The 19,845-nt window shown below is 41.8% G+C and overlaps 1 protein-coding gene across 9 annotated transcripts in view; it reads left to right on the forward strand.

Moving 5' to 3' along the window:
- TMEM131L (transmembrane 131 like) overlaps window positions 1-19,845 on the forward strand; it is a 90,589-nt gene that overhangs the window by 54,790 nt on the left and 15,954 nt on the right. For all 9 annotated transcript variants that reach the window (XM_033059542.1, XM_033059543.1, XM_033059550.2 and 6 more), the window contains 13 exons: window positions 519-672; window positions 1,296-1,466; window positions 1,781-1,847; window positions 4,514-4,631; window positions 5,209-5,347; window positions 7,352-7,461; window positions 9,097-9,169; window positions 11,270-11,412; window positions 12,035-12,177; window positions 12,496-12,682; window positions 13,705-13,890; window positions 15,685-15,834; window positions 16,376-16,992. In XM_033059542.1, the coding sequence (XP_032915433.1) occupies window positions 519-672; window positions 1,296-1,466; window positions 1,781-1,847; window positions 4,514-4,631; window positions 5,209-5,347; window positions 7,352-7,461; window positions 9,097-9,169; window positions 11,270-11,412; window positions 12,035-12,177; window positions 12,496-12,682; window positions 13,705-13,890; window positions 15,685-15,834; window positions 16,376-16,992 (2,258 nt within the window). The remainder of the gene's footprint in view (window positions 1-518; window positions 673-1,295; window positions 1,467-1,780; window positions 1,848-4,513; window positions 4,632-5,208; window positions 5,348-7,351; window positions 7,462-9,096; window positions 9,170-11,269; window positions 11,413-12,034; window positions 12,178-12,495; window positions 12,683-13,704; window positions 13,891-15,684; window positions 15,835-16,375; window positions 16,993-19,845) is intronic.

Here is a 19,845-nt window from a genome sequence, read left to right on the forward strand (position 1 = left end):
CTGTGTCATTTGCCAAAATGGACCTGTCACATTTAAGGCAATAATTCTGTATTTTATCCCAAGAAGAATTTTAGGATCCAGTAAAAAGATGCACCTTAGCAGCTCATATCATATAAATGTTGCTTGGTCTATGATAAAATTTCCAGCATCCTTGTTAATGCAACACAGAAGCTGGATAGTCTTAGAAAAAATGTGAAGTCTTTTCTTACTTCAGTCATTTTTTGCCAATTTCATCCAGCCTGCTGTATCACAAAGTAATAGGCAATGTTGTACTATAGCATACCAAGAGGGTAGATACTTTGCCTGTCTCTTTTACATTGTTCTTGTGAATTTTTATTCTCATGTGTAATTATTCCCAAATAAGTAATTTTGTTCTTCTCTGTGAAAACTTAGAAGAGCCTCATCATACAAGAATGCTATGGTATCTTCTCTTGTATAGACCACTTGTTGTGTACCCAAGGACAGTAGTAGGAGTATTTATGTTTTTTCTGTATTTATATCTTTTCTGTATCTTACAGGTATTTTGATGTAGATCCTTCTGCAACATTGTTTCATATAGAATCACATCATAATACTTCAGGATATTGGTCCATATGGTTTACAAACAATTTTTACTTCAGCATTGAGTTGAATGAGGTCTTCATAGCCAGAGAAACAAAGAACATAGTAAAGGTAAGCTTTATTTCTTCTTTGTACAATGTTTTGTCTTTGATTTGAAGATATGGGCCTTTCACATACCAAATAGATTCTTTGAAGAACTCTGCGTTCACAGAGCTGGTTGGAATAAGTTGAAAAGAAAGGTTTATATGCATCTGTAACTATTAGGTTACTGTCTCAAGAGGCCTTATTCACTGTCCAGCTTACTTTTGTATTGTTTTATTGACAACTGTTCTTTCATTTGAGTTGCAGCTGTAGATGCATCAAATTACAGACCACTGCTCTGTTCTCAGAATTGTTGAATGCGTGTGTTTGTGCTCTCTAGGATTTTTTCATAGTGGAAGCCTTTAGTACATAGATTAGCTGAAAAACTGATAATTTACTGGCACAACTGCTTGGTTCAAATGAGGCAAATCTGGTTTATGAATAAGCACATGACGTGGGTATCTAAATGACTCTTTTTATGTTTTGATATTGAGATTTGCATAAGTGCATTGTATGGATCAGGTATGAGCACATATGACCATGTAGTGACAGCATAAACACAAAGGACAAGAAAGTTTGCATTTTTCAAGGTACCGTCTGCGTCAGAAAATGCTGTACCAATTTTAATTCAGCTGTCATTTGGATCTTTTCAGATTCTGAACTTCGCTGAACCTCTGATTCTACCTCCAGGCTGCTGGAATGTATTTTCTTTGAAACTCAGTGTGAAAGAAACTGTGACAAAAGTGTTCTCTAGTATTTTTTTGTCCACAAATGTGGGAGTGATGTTTGAAATACCTCTGCAGATATATTCGACTGTGTTCAAGGTATTGTGTTCAGTTGTGTGTGTTGAATTATTATTAGGCACTGCAAACCCAACTACAGCAGCGTCTCTGTCAGGTCAGAAATCTGTTCTTAGTCTTGAAAGAAAAGTTCAGTACCAGACCACTCTGTTAATCCATTCTGTAGCTTGAGAAGTTAAGTCTCCAGAATTGAACAGCAATGGAATTATAGTTCTCTTGGCACTTAAGTGTCTTAATTCAAGGCCTTAATTCCCTTGTTTGACTCTATGAAGTTATGCACTGAGAAACTGAAATTTGTTCTCTTGTTTTGTCATATTTTTGTTTTGTTTTTCCAACAGGGGGATCTTAATTTTGAAGCGGTTGCCCACTGTGATATTCAGTGCTACTTGGGAAAGTCTGATTCAGGTAGACTCATCTAAGGTTTTTTTGGCATCTGACAGTTTTGTTGTAGAAAATTCATTTTATATAACAAGAATTGTAATGAGAATATTGCAATTGTTCATGCAAGTACTTAGTTTTATGTTTTTTTAAAAACATCTACTTCTCTGGGAGTATAAAATGGCTGAGGGTTCTGAGTACACAGTGCAGTATTTCAGACATCTAATTACAGTAATTTCACTATTACAAGCCGCACTGTTTTGACAAAATTTTGCTCCCACACCGGAAATGCAGCTTGCACTCAGGAGTGGCTAATACGTGAATAATTTTCTGACATTTCCAACCCTGGAAGTGCAAACCGAGTCAGTGCAAACTGCCAAGTCAAGCACCTGCCAGTAAAACCCAGCTTTTACGCGATTGTTACAAATTGGTTACTGTGTTGTGCGGCGGGTGGAGCTGGGCTCCGTGCAGGCAGCACGGGGGTGGGGGGAGGGGCAGGGGAGCTCTCTCCTGCTGGCCCCGCGGCTCGGGGGGAGGCAGGGGCTCTCTCTGGCTGGCTCTGCGGCCCAGAGGGAGACAGGGGCTCCCTCCTCCTGGCCCCGCGACTGGGGAGGAGGCAGGGGGCTCCCGTCCCCGCGTGCTGCCGCCATGGGTGCCGGCGGGCTCCATCCCTGCCTCCCACCACCGCCGCGGGTGCTGACGGGCTCCGTGCCCCGCTGCCACCGCGGCGCAGCGCCGGGCCGGGGCGAGTGAGCCCAGCGGCAGCGGCAGCCGGCCCCGAGCGGCCCCGCTGAGCGGCAGTGCCGAGCTGGACCACCTGGCCCCGTCGGCAGCCCTGAGCCCTCATGGCCCAAGCCAAGCCAGTAAACCCCACCCTGCCGCGATTCTGTTGCTATTTGGCAACTTTGTTGCACGCAGGTCCTCGCTGCGAACGACAGAGGGGCTTATAATTGGGTGCGGCTTGTGTATGGACAAAGAACAAAATGTTTGCTAACACCCGGCGATGCGGCTTATAGTCCATGCGGCTTGTAATCGTGAAATTACTGTACATAGCACTTGCCTAAGCTATTGTTGTGTCTTGAAACATTTTTTTAAAAACTGTAGTATTTAAGACTCTCCTGTAAGTTCTCACTGGTGGTATATTGCCCTTTTCTTTCTTCATACACATTTTCTTGAGAGATGTTGAGGTAGAATGGTAAAACTGTCCACTAATGCAGAGTTATTAGAAAATGTGCATAACCTGGGCCCAGATCCTGGGAATTCTTTGATGAAAAACAACAAAAAAATGTTGACCAATATTTGCCTGTATCCAGAGATAAATGTGAAGGCCTTCTCTTTCTCTGTTTTCCACAGCAATAATGCCATAGATTTCAGCAAAAGATGGTTTATCAGGCTTATGAAACAGCATCTTTAACACTGTATCATATGAAACAGAAAGAAGGGGTCTTATTTTTCTGGAACTGAGGAAACTATCTCCAGATACTGTAATGCTAGGAGCTGTTTTAAGTACCTGGTTGGCATTTACCATAATACAGCGATAGGTGTTACATGGCATGATACTGCCTAAAGAATGCTGAACCTGTTAAAAGCTGATTCAAAATAGCATTTTTTATTCTCTGTGCAGTAAGGAGTTTCAGAAGGCAACTGGTATCATAAGCTTTAAATGTTTGAGTGCTCTCCTGGAGATGCTTTCAAGATGACGTTTCCTAACATTTATTTTTGTGTGAGGATATGAGGAATGCAGTACTAGTCAATCAGAAGTGAAAAGGAGAAGTGAGGTGTCATACATAAAAAATGTGACTTGAACGATTTCTGAGATATTTACATGCCAAGGTACATATCTACTGCCATCACTAGAGAGTACTGTGTAGACTACTGATAACATGGTTACTCTTCACTGGCATCCATTAGAAGTATCAGCAGTAAAAAGGGCTTACTTGAGCATACACAGCCTATGTAATATCCATTCTCTTGTTTGCACATACAGTTACTTTGGTTTTGCAGATTCCATTACGCGAATCTGATATGGAAAATAATACATATACCCTTGCATATTCTCACTTTAAAGGGGAAAAGTGGGTTGCCTTTTTTGTTTTAAGTCTGGACACTTTTCAGATACTGATTACAGTAATTTCACGACCATAAGGTGCACCGGACTATAAGGCTCACCCCCTGGGAGTCGGCAAAATTTGCAACTTTGTAGATCAGATAAGGTGCACTGGACTATAAGGCGCACTTTTTTTTTGCAGCGAGGCTCCACCCCCAGCTCAACCCGTGTGGTTGCTGGCCGAGGCCCCGCCTCAACCTGGCAACCATTGACCCCCGGGCCTGCCTGGACCCGGGATGGGCAGTGCTGCGGGCCCCCTGGGCAGCATTCACTCGGCAGCCATGGGCCCCTGGGACTGCCTGGACCCGGCAGGGACGGTGCCGCAGGCCCCTCCAGCCGGCTGCTGTGGCACTTCCGGCTCCCCCCATGGCTCACAGCTCACGCTTCTGGTTAGGCAAATTTCGCAGCTTTGTACATCAGATAAGGCACACCGGACTATAAGGCGCACTTCTGGGTTCGAGGGAAAATTTTAGTCAAAAGGGTGCACCTTATAGTCATGAAATTACTGTACTCATGTTCAGAAGTAGATTGAGGAAAGGAGCAAATATTATCTCTGTAAACTCTGAAAAATCTATTATCCTTTTAGCAAATCTGCTTTGGCAGAAGAGTCTCTCTTTGGACCGTTTTGCCTGGGACGTGGATTCTGAACTTGCAAGTGATCTTTATGAAAGATGGCAAAAAATAAGACGTGGGGAAGCATGCAGGTCTGTACAGAATTTGTTGAGGTTCTTAATTCAAGCCAGTACAGTGTTGTAGGAAAGCATATTTCTGTTCTGAAGTATTTTTAATTAGAACAAAGCATTTTGGACCATTTACACTTCAGTTAGTTCTCTTGAAGCACGTGGAGTTTCAGAGCACCCCAGACACCCCCAACTTTCATTTCAAGGTACTGCCAGCCACAAGTAAGCTTTTCAACCTAGAATGTAAGGAATATTCTGACTGTAGTTATCTCACCAGGGCTACCTGGCATGAAAGTAGTCCAAGCAAGTTTTACCAGCTCATCTATGGAGTTGCACAAGTCCTTCATCAACAGGTTGCATAGCAGTTTTCTCAGGGTCTTTGAATGTCTTTCAAGGTTTTTAGTCCCTGGCCTACATACACAGAAGTTATGCTAGCTTTCTGCTACTAGGCTACAGCTTAATGGACTTTATTTTATAGAGACCATTTTCAAGGAAAGATAAGCTGATACAATTATAGGTCCTGGCATATCTTGTTGTTGTTGTTCTTTGAAAGAAAAAACAAAGACACTAACTAAGTTTTCTGCCTTTGCCAATAAAACAGGAGAAGTATTTTAGGATTGACTCGCTTTACTCAGCAGAAGAATTCTGAAGAGGAATCCTTTGCCTTTTTCTTGCCACGGTTGACTACAGAGCCTGGCCTTGCACTCAACTTTAGTGCCACAGCTGTTAGAAGTAGTATGGTGAGGACGATTGTTACTATGGTTTTTTCTGAGTTGATATATGCTTAGCTTGTTTAAATAAAAAAGTCTGTGGTTAATATTTGATGCTGCTTAGCCTTTTCATACTGCTTTATAATCTAGTGTTTTGATCTTAGTTAAGACACTAAATTTGTATCCCTTTGACTCTTTGATAAATTTTCTAGCTTCTTAGTTGTAATACATTAGTTCAAGGAGAGGAGTGATTATAAGCCGCACCATTTTGACTAAAATTTTGCTCTCAAACTGGAAGTGTGGCTTACATTCAGGAGCGGCTCATATATGAACAAATTTTGGAAATTTCCCAACCCGGAAGTCCAAACTAGCAGCGACCCTGGGCAGCAGGGCAGTGGCAGCATAGCGGCAACGCTGCCTGGCCCCGGGAGGCATGGCGGCGGCACCGACCAGGCACGCCCCTCTCCCTCTTCCCGGCGGCAGCAGCCAGGTACTCCCCTCTCCCTCTTCTCAGCGGCAGGAGCCAGGGACACCCTTTCTCCCTCTTCCCGGTGGCAACAACTAAGCACACCCCTCTCCCTCTTCCCGGCAGCAGCAGCCAGGCATGCCCCTCTCCCTCTTCCTGGTGGCAGCAGCCAGGGACACCCCTCTCCCGCTTCCCGGCGGCAGCAGCCAGGCACGACCCTCTCCCTCCTCCCGCTTCCCGGCAGCAGCCAGGGACGCCCCTCTCCCACTTCCCGGCGGCAGCAACCAGGGACGCCCCTCTCCCGCTTCCCGGTGGCAGCAGCAGGGACACTCCTCTCCCTCCTCCCGGCAGCAGCAGCCAGGGACGCCTCTCTCCCTGGTGGCACCAGCCGGGCACGCCCCTCTCCCTCTTCCTGGTGGCAGCAGCCAGGGACGCCCCTCTCCCTCCTCCCAGCGGCACCGGCTGGGCAAGCCCCTCTCCCTCCTCCTGGTGGCACCAGCCGGGCAAACCCCTCTCCCTCCTTCCAGTAGCACTGGTCGGGCACGCCGCTCCTCTGCCTCCCAGTGGCAGCGGCGAGCGGGACTGGCGCCACTCCCTGGCGGCCGCCCCGAGCAGGGCTGAGCCAGTAAACCCCGTGATCCTGCGATTCTGTTACTAATTGGCAACTTTGTGAAAGTTGCACACGGATCCTTGCTGCGAATGAAAGTGTGGCTAATAATCCGGTGCGGCTTATATATGGAGGAAAAACGAAATGTTGCTAACGCCCCGGAAGTGCGGCTTATACTCAGTGCGGCTTGTAATCATGAAATTACTGTATTTTTTTTGTAGTTGTTAAAACTTTCCTTGCATTCATTGTATAAGTTACATGCTTGTGGTAAAATAATTGAACATGGGACTAGGGATAGAGTGTGTTGTCATTAGTGAGGCATGTAAAACCATATGGGAAGACCTACCTCATGCCTACTGCATTTTGTAACAGAAGTGTGTAAAACGTTTGTGAGAGATTCAACACTTGCAGAGCAATGTATCTTCAAGCTGCACTGACAATTATTTCTTTCTTGTTTGTCTCTAGGTCTCTACTAATATAGCCTAGGCCAGAACCAGTCATATGGAATTGTTTTCATATGCACATGTTGTGAATTACCTTAATACTCCATTTGTCCAATTTAATTGTTAGTCATTACAGAAATTTTTATAACCTGCTTGCATTCAGACTTCTCTAAGAAAGGGTGGCACCTCACTAATTCACTTTCTTCTGTGCAAGAGTTTTGTTCACATCGGCCTGCATAAATCAAAATCCAAATGAAAAGGTTGTTTGGGGAGTGGGGGTGGTATTTTGATACACGTGGTTAAAAATGTACTCTTAGCTGATTTCGAAAATGATGACATTGTGGTGATATGTCCTGCTGTTACATGCAGTCGTGCATGTATGATTACACTGCGCTGAGACAGAAGCCAGATTGAAGTCTCCTGAAAATGCAGATTGTATTGCTAGTGCTGAGTATTTTACCAAGCAGTTCTCAAATACGTAGTTTTTAATTCTTTCTTTTCCCCTCCAAACTATTTAGGTAAAATATTTCGTACTAAGAAACCCTTCATCCTTCCCAGTTACGTTGCAGCTTCTGCCTCTTTCTTACTACCCTGATCCCCAAGCTTCACTGAGTCTACTGAACAAATGGTAATAACTACCTCAGGATACTGTTTTCCCTTTAAAAGATCTTATTTGCTATACCTTATGATTTTACTTATTAGGTTTTATTTAGTTTTTCAAAGTGCAACCTTGTTGGGGATTATGTTCTGACCCATTTTGGAAGATACATCCATGTTCGGGGCAGCTCCCTGTATGGTGCATGCCTTTGTAATTTACCTTATTGTAGATAAAACATGAATATGTTTTAAGCGAGTTTATGTCTACCAGATATAAATTATAGTTGTCATCTTCTAGGATCTGAGACTTAGTGCAAGCTGCCAAAGTGAGGTGAACAACTTAGAGAGTTGGGGTTGTGCATCTCCTCACAGTGCTAGTTGGTATCCATGGAGTCTCTAGATCAGTGAAAAGAAGGTATCTGAACCGTCCCACCAGGAAAAGTTTTCTTTTTAGCCTTTTCCTAAGTAATAACCTGGTTGAAGAGGAAACGGGAACCAGGAAGAAAAATGCAGGTCCAGAGGGAGCAACCTCAACATAAATGTTTAGGATCAGCTAAGTAAATGTTTCTGCGTTCTTTTAGACTTTCTGTTTTAGAATTGAGATGATCTAATGGGAAGTCTAGAGAAGAGTTAGATGAACAATAAAGGGACCTGGTGAGTGTGCTGAAGTTCACCAAAATAACTTACACTTACCACACTTATCTTTGAAAAAATGTTCTAGAAGTTAGTAGGACTGTGTGGTTAAAGACAGTGGGATTACTCCTGTGCTTAGGTGTAATTTGCTTATTTGGGGTCCTAATCCCTGTCTAATTGCTTCCTTAACCTCATTTCTTTACATAGGTACATACATGTGCATATATATGCCTGTGTATATATATGCACATTAATAACAGCATCTGTTTCCATACTAAATATGATTTCCACATAGACTCTTTCTAGTGGTTTGCAATTACATTTTCTCTGTATTTGCACACTTTGATTTCTGCATATCTTTTAAGTTCACCAAAAATCACATCCATTAACTGGTTCTTTTTAAGCTAATGTCATAGACAGTTATGACAAGTGAATTTTCAGTTCAGTGGCTGGAGGTCCATTTGTCCTCTATAATCTACATTTTATATACTGGTTTTCTTATGTCCGTTTTTAGTACCTAATGTCAGTGTTTTGCTTTGAGCAAAAAAAAATCAATTGCTTTAAATGAATTTGATTTGCAAGTTATGTGATGGAAAACAGGAATTTATCCTAAAAAATTATGAGTAGAAAAAGGGATATTTGAATAAATTATGAGATTTAATAATGATTATTTATTAACAGTTATGTGAGCAGAAAGAGCTTTGGGGAATTTGTATTTATGTGGCTTCGGGGAATTTGTGTTTATGTGGCTTAGGAAATCTGTTTCTTGACTGTGATCTTTTACAATATTCTACACTGACAGACCTAAAACACCCAACCATTTGTCTGTTTTCCAAATGTGTGGAATCCACATAAAACTGATTTGCAGTGTATTCTGTTGAAATGCAGACAGACATTTCTATCATATTTCCCATTGCCAAGTTTGTAAAAGTAGTCTTTATTTAAGAATAGATGCCAGCACATAAAAATAAGTCAATGCAGTTCTTATAAGACTGGGTTTCAAGTGCTTAACTTTTTGTTTTGGTTTATTTAGGTTTGGCATAAATGAGCAAGCTATTAATTTCACAACCACCGAATTCAAGCTAATGGATAAATGTTCTCACAGGGTAAGATGGCTAATTTTGGTAGAAGTGGTCTGACACACTAGAGAAAGATTTTTCTACCTATGCTACTTCTTGGTTCCTCCCAAGTGCAATTTAAAGCAGTTTCACAGTGTTTTCTTGATTCTTCATTAGATTTGTATCTTTGCAGTTTATTATTTTTAGGCTTTGGGTCAGTTTTGAATGCAGCTGTAGGGAGGAAGTGCATGCATGCCTTCCTGCAAGTGTGTAGATAGGTTGTGACTTCACCCTTGGCTCCAGGCTGACCATGAAGTGTAAGGCTGTGGAGTCCGTGATGTCAGGAGCTGACTGGTTATCTTCGCAGTAGAGGGAAGTAGTGTCGGGTAGTTCAGGGGAGGAGGAGGCAGTATTTCTACATCTCAGCTTCATGCCATTGAAACTTCTGGATTCAGGTTTGGAATGTCATCTTTCTTTCTGGTTCCCATTGCCTAATTTTTGCATGAGTGTGGTAACACTTGACTGTGGCATACCAGTGCTGAGTTGTGCTTAAACCCTGAGGTGTGTGTCATGGATGACAGAGGAGATGCTGTATCAGGGATGCTGGCATATTTTGGTGATCAGGGTACTATCCAGAATACCCGGAGAATTTCTTCTTAAGACTTCTTGTTTATGGAACAGCCCAGAGTTAATGTATTTTCCTTGCTGTTTGGGCATGCTGCAGCTTCATCTTAAATGTCCTGTGTAGATACATGTTTCTACACATATGCTTTAAGATCTTAATGAAATATTTGTACCTTTTAAAAAGAAAAGAGTATGTTTGCTATACTAATCAAAGCAGACCTTTCCTTTCTGGCAACAGTTGTAAGAGTTGTAAAAGAGGGGAGACAGCAGTTCATAAATACTAACCTTTAGGCACTTTGAAAAAAGGGAAGGCAGCATAGGGGTAGGACTGAGCTTCCAGAGTCCCACACACCATACTCATGGCCAAATGGAAAAATACCTGTAGATCTTCACATCAGTGTGTGCATTGCATGTTTTTCATTAGATTTGAAGAGCTATGGGGAGCATGCATGGTTAGATAGACTTTCAGCACATGAGAGGGATCTTGCCTTGTTAACAAAATCAATAGTTGTTAATATTTGTTGTTAACAATATTGTTAACAGTAATTGTTAATAACAATAGTTGCTAATATTTAAATTTTTGCATTTGTCATAATTTCTCTAGTCAGTTTATGTGCAGGGAATTGTTAACCTCATCTTTGTAGGGAATGATGTAGGGAAGTTTGCAAATGCCATTCATGGCTTCCTTTTAATAAATACTAACTATTAAATGCAAGTTCTGTGCAAGTTCTGATAGCTTTTCTGTACTATTTTTCATAAAGTAGACTAAGAATAAAAACATTTTGAAGTGAAAAAGATGAGAGAAACTGTTAGTACAACACCCATAAACTGAGAAACAACCAAGTGAGAGCCTGTTTTGGAATGTTTATGGGTTTTTTTACTGCTATAGGTATCTGATCACCCCTTTCTAAGAGGGAACCCCCAATTCTGTAAGAGCAAGTTATAGGACTATTTTCATTTTTCAAAGGCAGAAAGAATAAACAACAGTATTAAAAAAAATATGTTATTTCCAGACTAAGTGAATTTTTGGTAGCTCTGGTTTTCAATTAATATAGTAGAGAATTCTCTTTGGCTTCTTTCCAGTGACTCAAATGATCAGCATATTTTCCAACAGTCCTTTTCTCACTTCAGTCAAGTTGTAAGTCATACGCTGAGGGTATAATGATTGCCACATTTCTCTGTGCAATCAGTACATTGTCAGTTCTTGTGAAGTGTTTCAGGATTCCTTGAATATGAAGGAAACTATTTCTTTTCCATCTGAGCAAATAAAAGCTGTTTTAAATAATGAAGTAATACGTTCCTCAAAATTAATGCAGTAATATGAACTTTTGCTCAAATAAACAATCTTATCTGATGTTTTATGTTGTCAGAAGGAAAGACTTTGGTAAAGCAAGTTAGTTAGCAGTTTCTGCACCTTGCCAAAAATATTCTAGGTGGTGCTAAGTAGTGATACAGTCCATTCTTTGTTGACATCTTTAAACACATGTTTTTCTGTGATTAAGGAGTGCATTTTCTGTTTAACAGAATGCACCTCAAGAGGGCTTCATTGGCAAGAAATGCAGTTCTGAGATGCTTTGGTTAAGTTTACAGCCACTGGAAACCAGAAAAGTTGGTGTTATTTTTACACCTCTTGACTGCAAAAGAGTTGCTTCCCTTATTTTAATCAGGTAAGCCAAGTTTTAGTTGCAAGTAAGAATCAAACAACTCAATATAAAAATGAATTTGCAAAGTCCTGGCACATAGACAAGTGGTCAAAATTGGAAACTCAGACTAATACCTCTGGTTTAATAAAAATTGCTTAAAGTGTATTTGTGCCTATGTCTCAGTCATTAATTTTCTTGATATGTGGTCAGAGTGTTATAAAATGCTTGTGACTGTACTGAGGCAGTATTGAGTTAAAAGAGAAACACATTGCATGACTTTGCTCTTTTCAACCTGACTTCATAATGATAGGAGTTATGGATCCAGTGAGTCTTTTATGCAGCCAAACATTGGTTACCTGTGTAGGAAAAGGGAATTTATTGAAGAAGCAACCATTTTTACTAGGTGGCACAGTTGTTCCCTGGTGGAACTAGTCTCTAAACTTGCTCCTTTGGTGTGTGAAATTCACTAGTGGCTGGTTCTGGAGTGATCCTGTTTCTGTTTAGGGGAAATCTCTACCGGTTTTGCCACTGAATCTGTTACTGAAACACTCTTGTCTTGGTTTGGCACCTAGAGAGCAAAGCTATGATTTTGCAAACTTAATTTGTTCTTAAGTTGGCTGATTGCTTGATTTTTATTTTACGGCAGAAACAACTTAACCATCCTGGATGTAGTCAATGTAGAAGGCTTTGGAGCCAAAGAATTGCTTAAAGTAGGGGGAAGACTCCCTGGTACAGGAGGATCCCTTCGATTTAAGGTGCCAGAAGCTACACTAATGGACTGCAGACGACGTGAGTAAGGAGACACAGGTCTCTGTGCAGCTGGTTGCTTTGCTCTGCACTGGTACTGGTACAGAACATTACTGTTGCATAAACAGAATGGTAGAAGCTGAAGAGCTTTGCCATAAGTGTAGATTCTGTTCTGTCAAAAATCTAACTGAAAATCATTAAAAGTTTAAGAAATACACTACTGCAGAATAGTCTGTATTGAATCTTGGTCTCATGGGGTTTTTTAAAATACAATTGTAAGTAAAAATAGCAATTTATTTATGAATGTAAGAAAATAATTTTATGCACTGTAAAATAATTGCTCTCTTTTTTTCCTTTAAGAACATAAAGACAGCAATCAAATTCTATCCATTACGAAGAACTTCAAAGTAGAGAATATTGGACCTCTTCCTATCACAATTTCGTCAATGAAAATCAATGGTTTCAGTTGCCAAGGATATGGATTTGAAGTGTTAGACTGTCAGGAATTTTTCCTGGCTCAGAACTCATCACGAGAAATCAGCATTGTGTAAGCACTGACAAATTTGCTGACAAAGTAATTGAAATGGAAATTTGAAACAATTAATTTCAGAAACAGACACTCCAATATCATACTACACACAAAATTTTGAATAGAAATTTAGTAAGCATTTCCCTCAGGATAACATTAACAAACAGATAATATAATACTGGTTCTTTATATGACCCAGTATTTTTAAAAGCAGCATACATGCTTTTATCAGTGCATAATGAAGTAATAAATTAAATCAAAATACTTGCCACAATTTTGTTTATTTGCTTGTTATTATCTAAGCTTGTTCCAAGTAGTCTGATCACAATCTAGTCATGTTTTCCCAACATTGCACGTAGTCTAAAACTGATTCATTTTACACTATCCTTGAGTGAAAGATACTGTGACTTAAGCAAAAGTTAATGTTACAGTATTCAAGTTACTGTGGTGTCCCATACAACAAATTTCACCTCTGCTGATTGGAGAGGCAACTTATACCTTCTAGCAATCAAGTAGAATAGTGAGATGGGTCAGGGAAGTGGAAGAAGAGACAATAGTACCTGGCACTTTCTGAACTCATACTGGCTGTATGATGGACAGCTGTGCTTTTGTTGATTAAACTGAGTTGATCGTGTGCATTTCCTTGATAAAAGGAAAACATGTCACAGTAATAGGAGTATTGTGAAGAGTCACAATAAATCCACATATTTGTCTAATTTAGGATGACCTAACTGTGCCACCTGCACAGTTTAAGCAGATAGCAAACAGTTTATTTAACTGTGGTTTAAAACATAGTAATAAATAATATTATTTAATATAACTAAAGTGTTAGATTAATAAATTAATAATTGATATTAATAATGAGGTGATATTTTAGTAATTTAAAAAATAATATTAACTTATTGGTAAATATTGTTAAATTAGTTTTCCTACTTAATATTGTTGTCGTCATAGTATTGTATTTTTGGTATCAGTGTGACTTCAGAAAATAAAATTCAATCAACAATGAAAAGTAACACCACCTATGTTTTTCCTGACAGATTCACTCCTGACTTTACATCTTCATGGGTAATTCGTGAGCTCACACTGGTGACTGCTGCTGATTTGGAGTTCCACTTCACACTCAATGTGACTCTCCCTCACCATCTGTTACCGCTGTGTGCAGATGTGGTGCCGGGACCCAGCTGGGAAGAGTCTTTCTGGAGGCTCACTGTCCTCTTTGTAAGGTAAGGCTTTCCTCACTGTGCCCCAGAGTTCCTACAAGATGCAGTGTATGTAACTATCATGGTGATAACACATGTGCTGATGAACCCCTGACTGAGATCCCCATGCACACTGTGCTGCTACTTGCGTGGTTTGGACACTGAAAACAGTCAGAGCACAAATGAAGCAACGGCGGTGACCACTTTTCCTGGTTCTAGATGCAACAGAAGAAGACTACAGGTGTCTGAAAAACCAGGAATTTTTCATTCTATTTTCCTGCTAACAATATTTATACTGTGTGATTGAAAAGGTGGTTTGATGAATTAGAAAGATTTTTGCTTTGATCCATATACGTTTGATGCAATTAATACACTATGGATAGAGAGAATATTTTGCATCTATATTTTTAGTTTAAAAGTATGATGGCATTTGTATTCATTTTATGCCAGTGTTTTCTCTAGGAAAAGAAAGAGACAATATTTAATAAATGCTAAAATAATGACAGTTACTGTCATGAATGAACAGCAGGCTGATAGGTGTCATGATATGATATAAGACTCACTACAACACAGTTACAGTAATTTCACGATCATAAACCGCACCATTTTGACTAAAATTTTGGTCTGAACCCAAAGTGTGGCTTATAATCAGGTGCGGCTTATATATGCACAAAAAACGAAAAGTTGCTGTTTTAGTTTGGAGGACAGGTGTCTGCTGAGAAAGGCAGGAACTTCTCTTTGAAATGGAGAGTGTAAACCCCCGCCCTCCAAATTATTATAATTTTGAAATCAAGGGGCTTTCAGGCAAAAATATGGGAATTAGGAATAACAGTTCTTTACTAGTGAAATTAAAATAGAAATACAGTACTACAAAGAAACAAACTCCAAACCCTGACAGAGTCAGAGTACAACATGACACCCTGTCAGGCAGGGTGTTGGTAGCAGTCCCATTAAATGGTGGCTGCAGTCTTCTTGCAGTGACAGATGTGATTCAGTTGAAGCAGTGATCCTGTAGAAGGTGCAGTTTCCCTCTGGAGGTCCAGTGGTGATGTGGAGAAATCTAGTTTTCCTCCTCCCTTAGTGTTCCAAAACCTCTGTTTTTATCTTGGTAAGAATTGTTGGGCTCTTCCCCCTGGCTGGAGCAACTTCCAATGGGATGAAGTAATTTTATCAGTTATCCAGTGGGATTCAATGGGCCATTAGCAGAAAATGAGTCTCTGGAGAAAGGATGGGTTGTGAAAAGATAAAGAACAATGCCCCGCCTGGTTTCAATGGATGGCCCATTAGCAGAATATCTCCTGCAGAGATAAGGATCACTGCCCCCACCCTCAACAGATGGTGATAGAATAGATACCTTTTATCACACCCTGTGTTGTAATGTGCGGCTTACAATCAGATGCGGCTTATGTATGGACAAAGAACGAAAAGTTACTGGCACCCGGAAGTGCGGCTTATACTCAGTGCAGCTTATAATCGTGAAATTACTGCACTTCTAAATTGTCTTCAAATTGAGGATTATCTCTTCTAGAATGAACTTTTTCCGTGTTCTGGTTTTTTTTCCTTTGTAAAGTTCATGTCTAAGTTATTTTCTAGAGCTAATAACTAGTAAGGGCTATAAGGAAAAAAAAAGGAAAATAAATTATTATTACAACTATCACTTTTAAAGCTGTATTTTAGTTTCTTGTCTGTCTTTTTACTTAGAATTTACTAACAAAATATTTGAAAAGTGTATACTGTTAGAAGCTTTTTAACTCTTTTTTAACTCACTGAATATTCCTGACAGTTATAGACACCGGTATCTATTGTTTTCTTTGGCAGTTTGTCCCTGCTTGGAGTGATTCTTATAGCCTTCCAGCAAGCCCAGTACATTCTAGCAGAGTTCATGAAATCAAGACAGAGGCCAAATCCTAGTGCTTCACCCCAGCAGAACAATGACTCCATTGATGCAGTCAGCTCTGACTCCTACAAGTAAAAAAACTTTTTTTTTTCCTTCTTTCCTATCCTGTGTATTGTGGAATGATGCTTTCTGTCTGTGTTCTGATATTGCTGTGGGCTGGCTTAAAGGAGACAGTGTTCCAAGCAGCCTCTTTTACAAAACTTCCACCTCAATCCAGGAGGAATGGAGGAACTCAGGGGTTTATTAATCTTAAATATTGCGAGTAATACATAAGATAAAAACTGTGTGATGAAAATAAAGGATACACAACATATGGCAACCATGGAAAGAATGGAAAATACATTGATAGTTCTCAATCTGACCCTCTTGAGTGGCCAGTGAGGCACTTACTCACTGAAGCATGTAAATGTGTTGGAAGTCTGAGCAAATACTTAGAGTCTTGCTCAGTTCTCACTGAAATCAGAATGTGCTTAGCTGGTATGATAAATTGAAGACTTAAAGCAATTTCATGGCTTGCGAATATGCCCCTCTTTCTTTTCTTACAACAGTATCTAATAAAGCAATTCATGATGGCTTTGTAAAGAAAAAAATCCCAATTTTTTTTTTCTCCAGGGGAAGCTGCAAGACATTTATAGATTCCTATAGCTCCTCAGATAAAGGTAAAGGGAAGGGCTTCCTGTCTGTAGGCACTTCTTCCAACCGAAGTCAGAGTGCAGCAAAGAGAAGTCCTGCGACCTACAGCCACTCTCAGAAGAAACACAAATGTTCAGTTTACTCCAGTAAGCAGAAATCAAACACAGCAGCTGGCAGTGCCACTGCAGCTGCTGCTGAGAAACAGAATCAGATTGCAGAGAGCCAGATCTCAGCACCAAAAGAGGACATTTGCACTGATGATGTCAGTGAGAACTGGGTAACTCTGAAATATGCAAATGGCATAAATGTTAACAATAATTTAACTCTTCCAGAAGACTTTCTGGGTAAAGAAGAAAGTACACTGAAAAATACGGTTCTCATTAAAAATACTTCTTCAGAATGTGATCTGAAGGAAGATCTTCAAACATGTATGTTTCCTAAGGAAATTAACCTTAAAGCTTCAGAAAATCTAACTGAGCTCAAAGAACAGGAGTTCTGTTCTGTGAAGATATCCAAGAAGCTACCTGAAAGTCACTTGCCCAGAAATTCACTCCAACAACAACCAGAACTGCGAGAAATTTCTAGGAAAATTAGTGGTAATTTTTTCTCAAATTCTATCAGTCTAAATTACTAAGTGAAATCTTCTGATGAGTTCACTGTGATCAGGATTTTGTCTTTTGCGTGGGACAAAGGAATGTGGTATTTCTTATGCATTCACTGTGATTTGCTTGGTTTACAGATTTCAAGCTTGTTGCCGTAGCATTTTAACTGTTAAAATAATTGATGTTGTAGATCTGCTTATAAGACACAAATTGCCCTTGTCAGATATTCAGAAGGATCCCGGTTTGCTATTTTCATGTCCACTGAAAATATGGTGAATCACTTACTTGAATCACTAAGCAAGCACGTTCAGAAGAAGAAATTCAGAACTCCTTTGATAAAGCCACACAAAATAACTAAAACCTAACATCAGATAATGTGAACTTTTATTGTGTAGGAGTCTGCAAATCAGTGTTTTCCTTAGTAATTGTATTGTGTATTTTTTATCTTTTCTTTTTTTGAAATTGTGGGGCTAAGCTGCCTGGGAAGTCTTACCTCTTAGCTTCACAATCCAAAATTTTAAAAACAGCAGAAGAGCACCTGGGAGAAATTAAATGCAGGATAGGAGAAGGTATCCTCTGGAAGCTTGGCTTTACTGAGATACTTGAATGGTGAAAACTGGCATTTGCTATAGCTGTGGCAGTTTATTTACGGAGTGAGCCATCAGAGAGGGATTTCAGGCCTTGCTGTTTTGTGTACAGTAATTTCATGATTACAAGCTGCACCTGATTATAAGCCGCACATCCGGGTGTCGGCAACATTTTGTTCTTTGTCCATATATAAGCTGCACTGGATTATAAGCTGCACTTTCGTTTGCAGTGAGGATCCCCGTGCAATTTTCACAAAGTTGCAAATTAGTAACAGAATTGCGGGGTCGTGGGGTTTACTGGCTCGGCTTGGGGCCGTGCGGACTCGGTCCGCTCAAGGCTGCCGACTGGGCCGAGTGAGCCAGCTCGGCGCTGCTGTTTGGCAGGGCCGCTCGGGGCCAGCTGCCAGTGCCGGACTCACTCGCCCCCATCTGCACCACCAGCGCAAGGCTGGCTGGCCCTGGCTGAGCACTGCCAGTCCTGCCACTGCTGCGTTCGCTCCCCACAACCCGGGATCCGGCGCTGCCGACCCCGCTACTGCTGTGTTCGCTCCCCCTGACCTGGGGCCTGGTGCTGCCGGCCCCGCCCCCGCTGGGCAGACTGGCCCTGGCCCTGCATTTGCTCCACCCAGCCCAGGGCTGCCCCCCCCGGCCCCCACCATGTTCGCTCCCCCTGGCCCGGGGCCTGGCGCTGCCGGCTGGCCCCCACCGCTTTCGCTCCCCCTGGCCCGGGGCTGCCCATCCAGCCCCCGCCATGTTTGCTGCACCCAGCCCCCACCATGTTCGCTTTCCCCGGCCTGGCGCTGCCCCACCGGGACCAAGTGGGCTTGGCTTGGCTTGGAGCTGTTGTCGGCTTGCGCTTCTGGGTTGGCAAATTTAGAACTTTTTTTCATATATTAGCCGATCTGGATTACAAGCCGCACTTCCGGGTTTGGACCAAAACTTTAGTCAAAATGGTGCAGCTTATAATTGTGAAATTACTTAGTTGTTTCCACGAGCTCGTTGCTTCTCGTTGTGTTATTATCTGTGAGCTGTAGCAGGTACAAGTGTGCAATCTCAGCTGAAGGCAAGATAGTTTCACTCATAAGGTATTTTGAGATTCTTCATATGCTCCTAAAATGCACTGTTGCTTATTCTTTGCTTTGAATTAGGAGTACAGTAATTTCATGAATACAAGCCGCAGCAATTTGACAAAAATTTTGGTGGAAACCCGGAAGTGCGGCTAATACTCGGGGGCGGCTAATATGTGAATAATTTTCTGACATTTACAACCCCAGACGTGCCAGTCAGGGCGCCAAGCCAAGCACCTGCCAGTAAAAGCCGGCATTTCGCGATTGTTACAAAGTGTTACTCTGTTGCCCTGGCTCCCTGGGGGGGCCCCGCGCTGCCATTGCCGCAGCTCGGGGAGGAGGGGAGGGCCCGCGCTGCCATTGCCGCAGCTCAGGGAGGAGGGGGGGGGCTCTGCCCCCGCCCTCCGCTGCCGTGGCAGGAGCAGGGGGTGCTCCGTGCCTGGCCGGCGCCGCGGCGTGAGCGAGGCGCGCTCTCCGTGCCTGACCAGCGCCGTGGCAGGAGTGGGGCCAGGGCGAGCGAACCCAGAGGCAGCGGCCAGCCCCGAGTGGCACCACCGAGCTGGGCCACCTGGCCCCGTCAGCAACCCCTAGCGGGCCGAGCCTGCACAGTCTTAGTTGAGCCAGTAAACCCCCCCACAATGCTGCGGTTCTGTTAGTATTTGGCAGCTTTGTTGCATGCGGGTCCTCGCTGCGAACGACAGAGCGGCTTATATTCAGGTGCGGCTTATTTATGGACAAAGAACGAAATATTTGCCAACACCCAGAGATGCGGCTTATACTCAGTGCGGCTTGTATTCGTGAATTTACTGTATACTAAGAAGTATGCAGTCAGTATACTCAGTAGTAAAGCACTAAAGGTAATCCCCTTGTTGTCTATTAGCAGTTGTGCTTTTCTGCACTATCAGGCATGTGAGTATTTCTGTGTTTCAAGATGTTTAGTAGAATATGTTAAGTCTAAAAAGTACCATGTTGCAGTGTTTGTATCTTGATTATAGTTACAGACCTGGTTTTATGCAAACAGAGTTCAGGTCCTGAGGTACTCACATGTTTGTATGCTGGAGAGCAACAGAGCATTCTTTACAACTCTGGCAATCTCCCTTGCCTGGTCTTTCATTCACATGTGCTCCTTTTGCAGTCCTCAAGGCTGCCTGATCCAGAGGGGAGATGGTGTCTGACTCAGAGCTGGGATATTG

The sequence above is a fragment of the Catharus ustulatus genome, chromosome 5 (assembly GCF_009819885.2).
Source record: "Catharus ustulatus isolate bCatUst1 chromosome 5, bCatUst1.pri.v2, whole genome shotgun sequence".
In the NCBI taxonomy this organism is placed as follows: domain Eukaryota; kingdom Metazoa; phylum Chordata; class Aves; order Passeriformes; family Turdidae; genus Catharus; species Catharus ustulatus.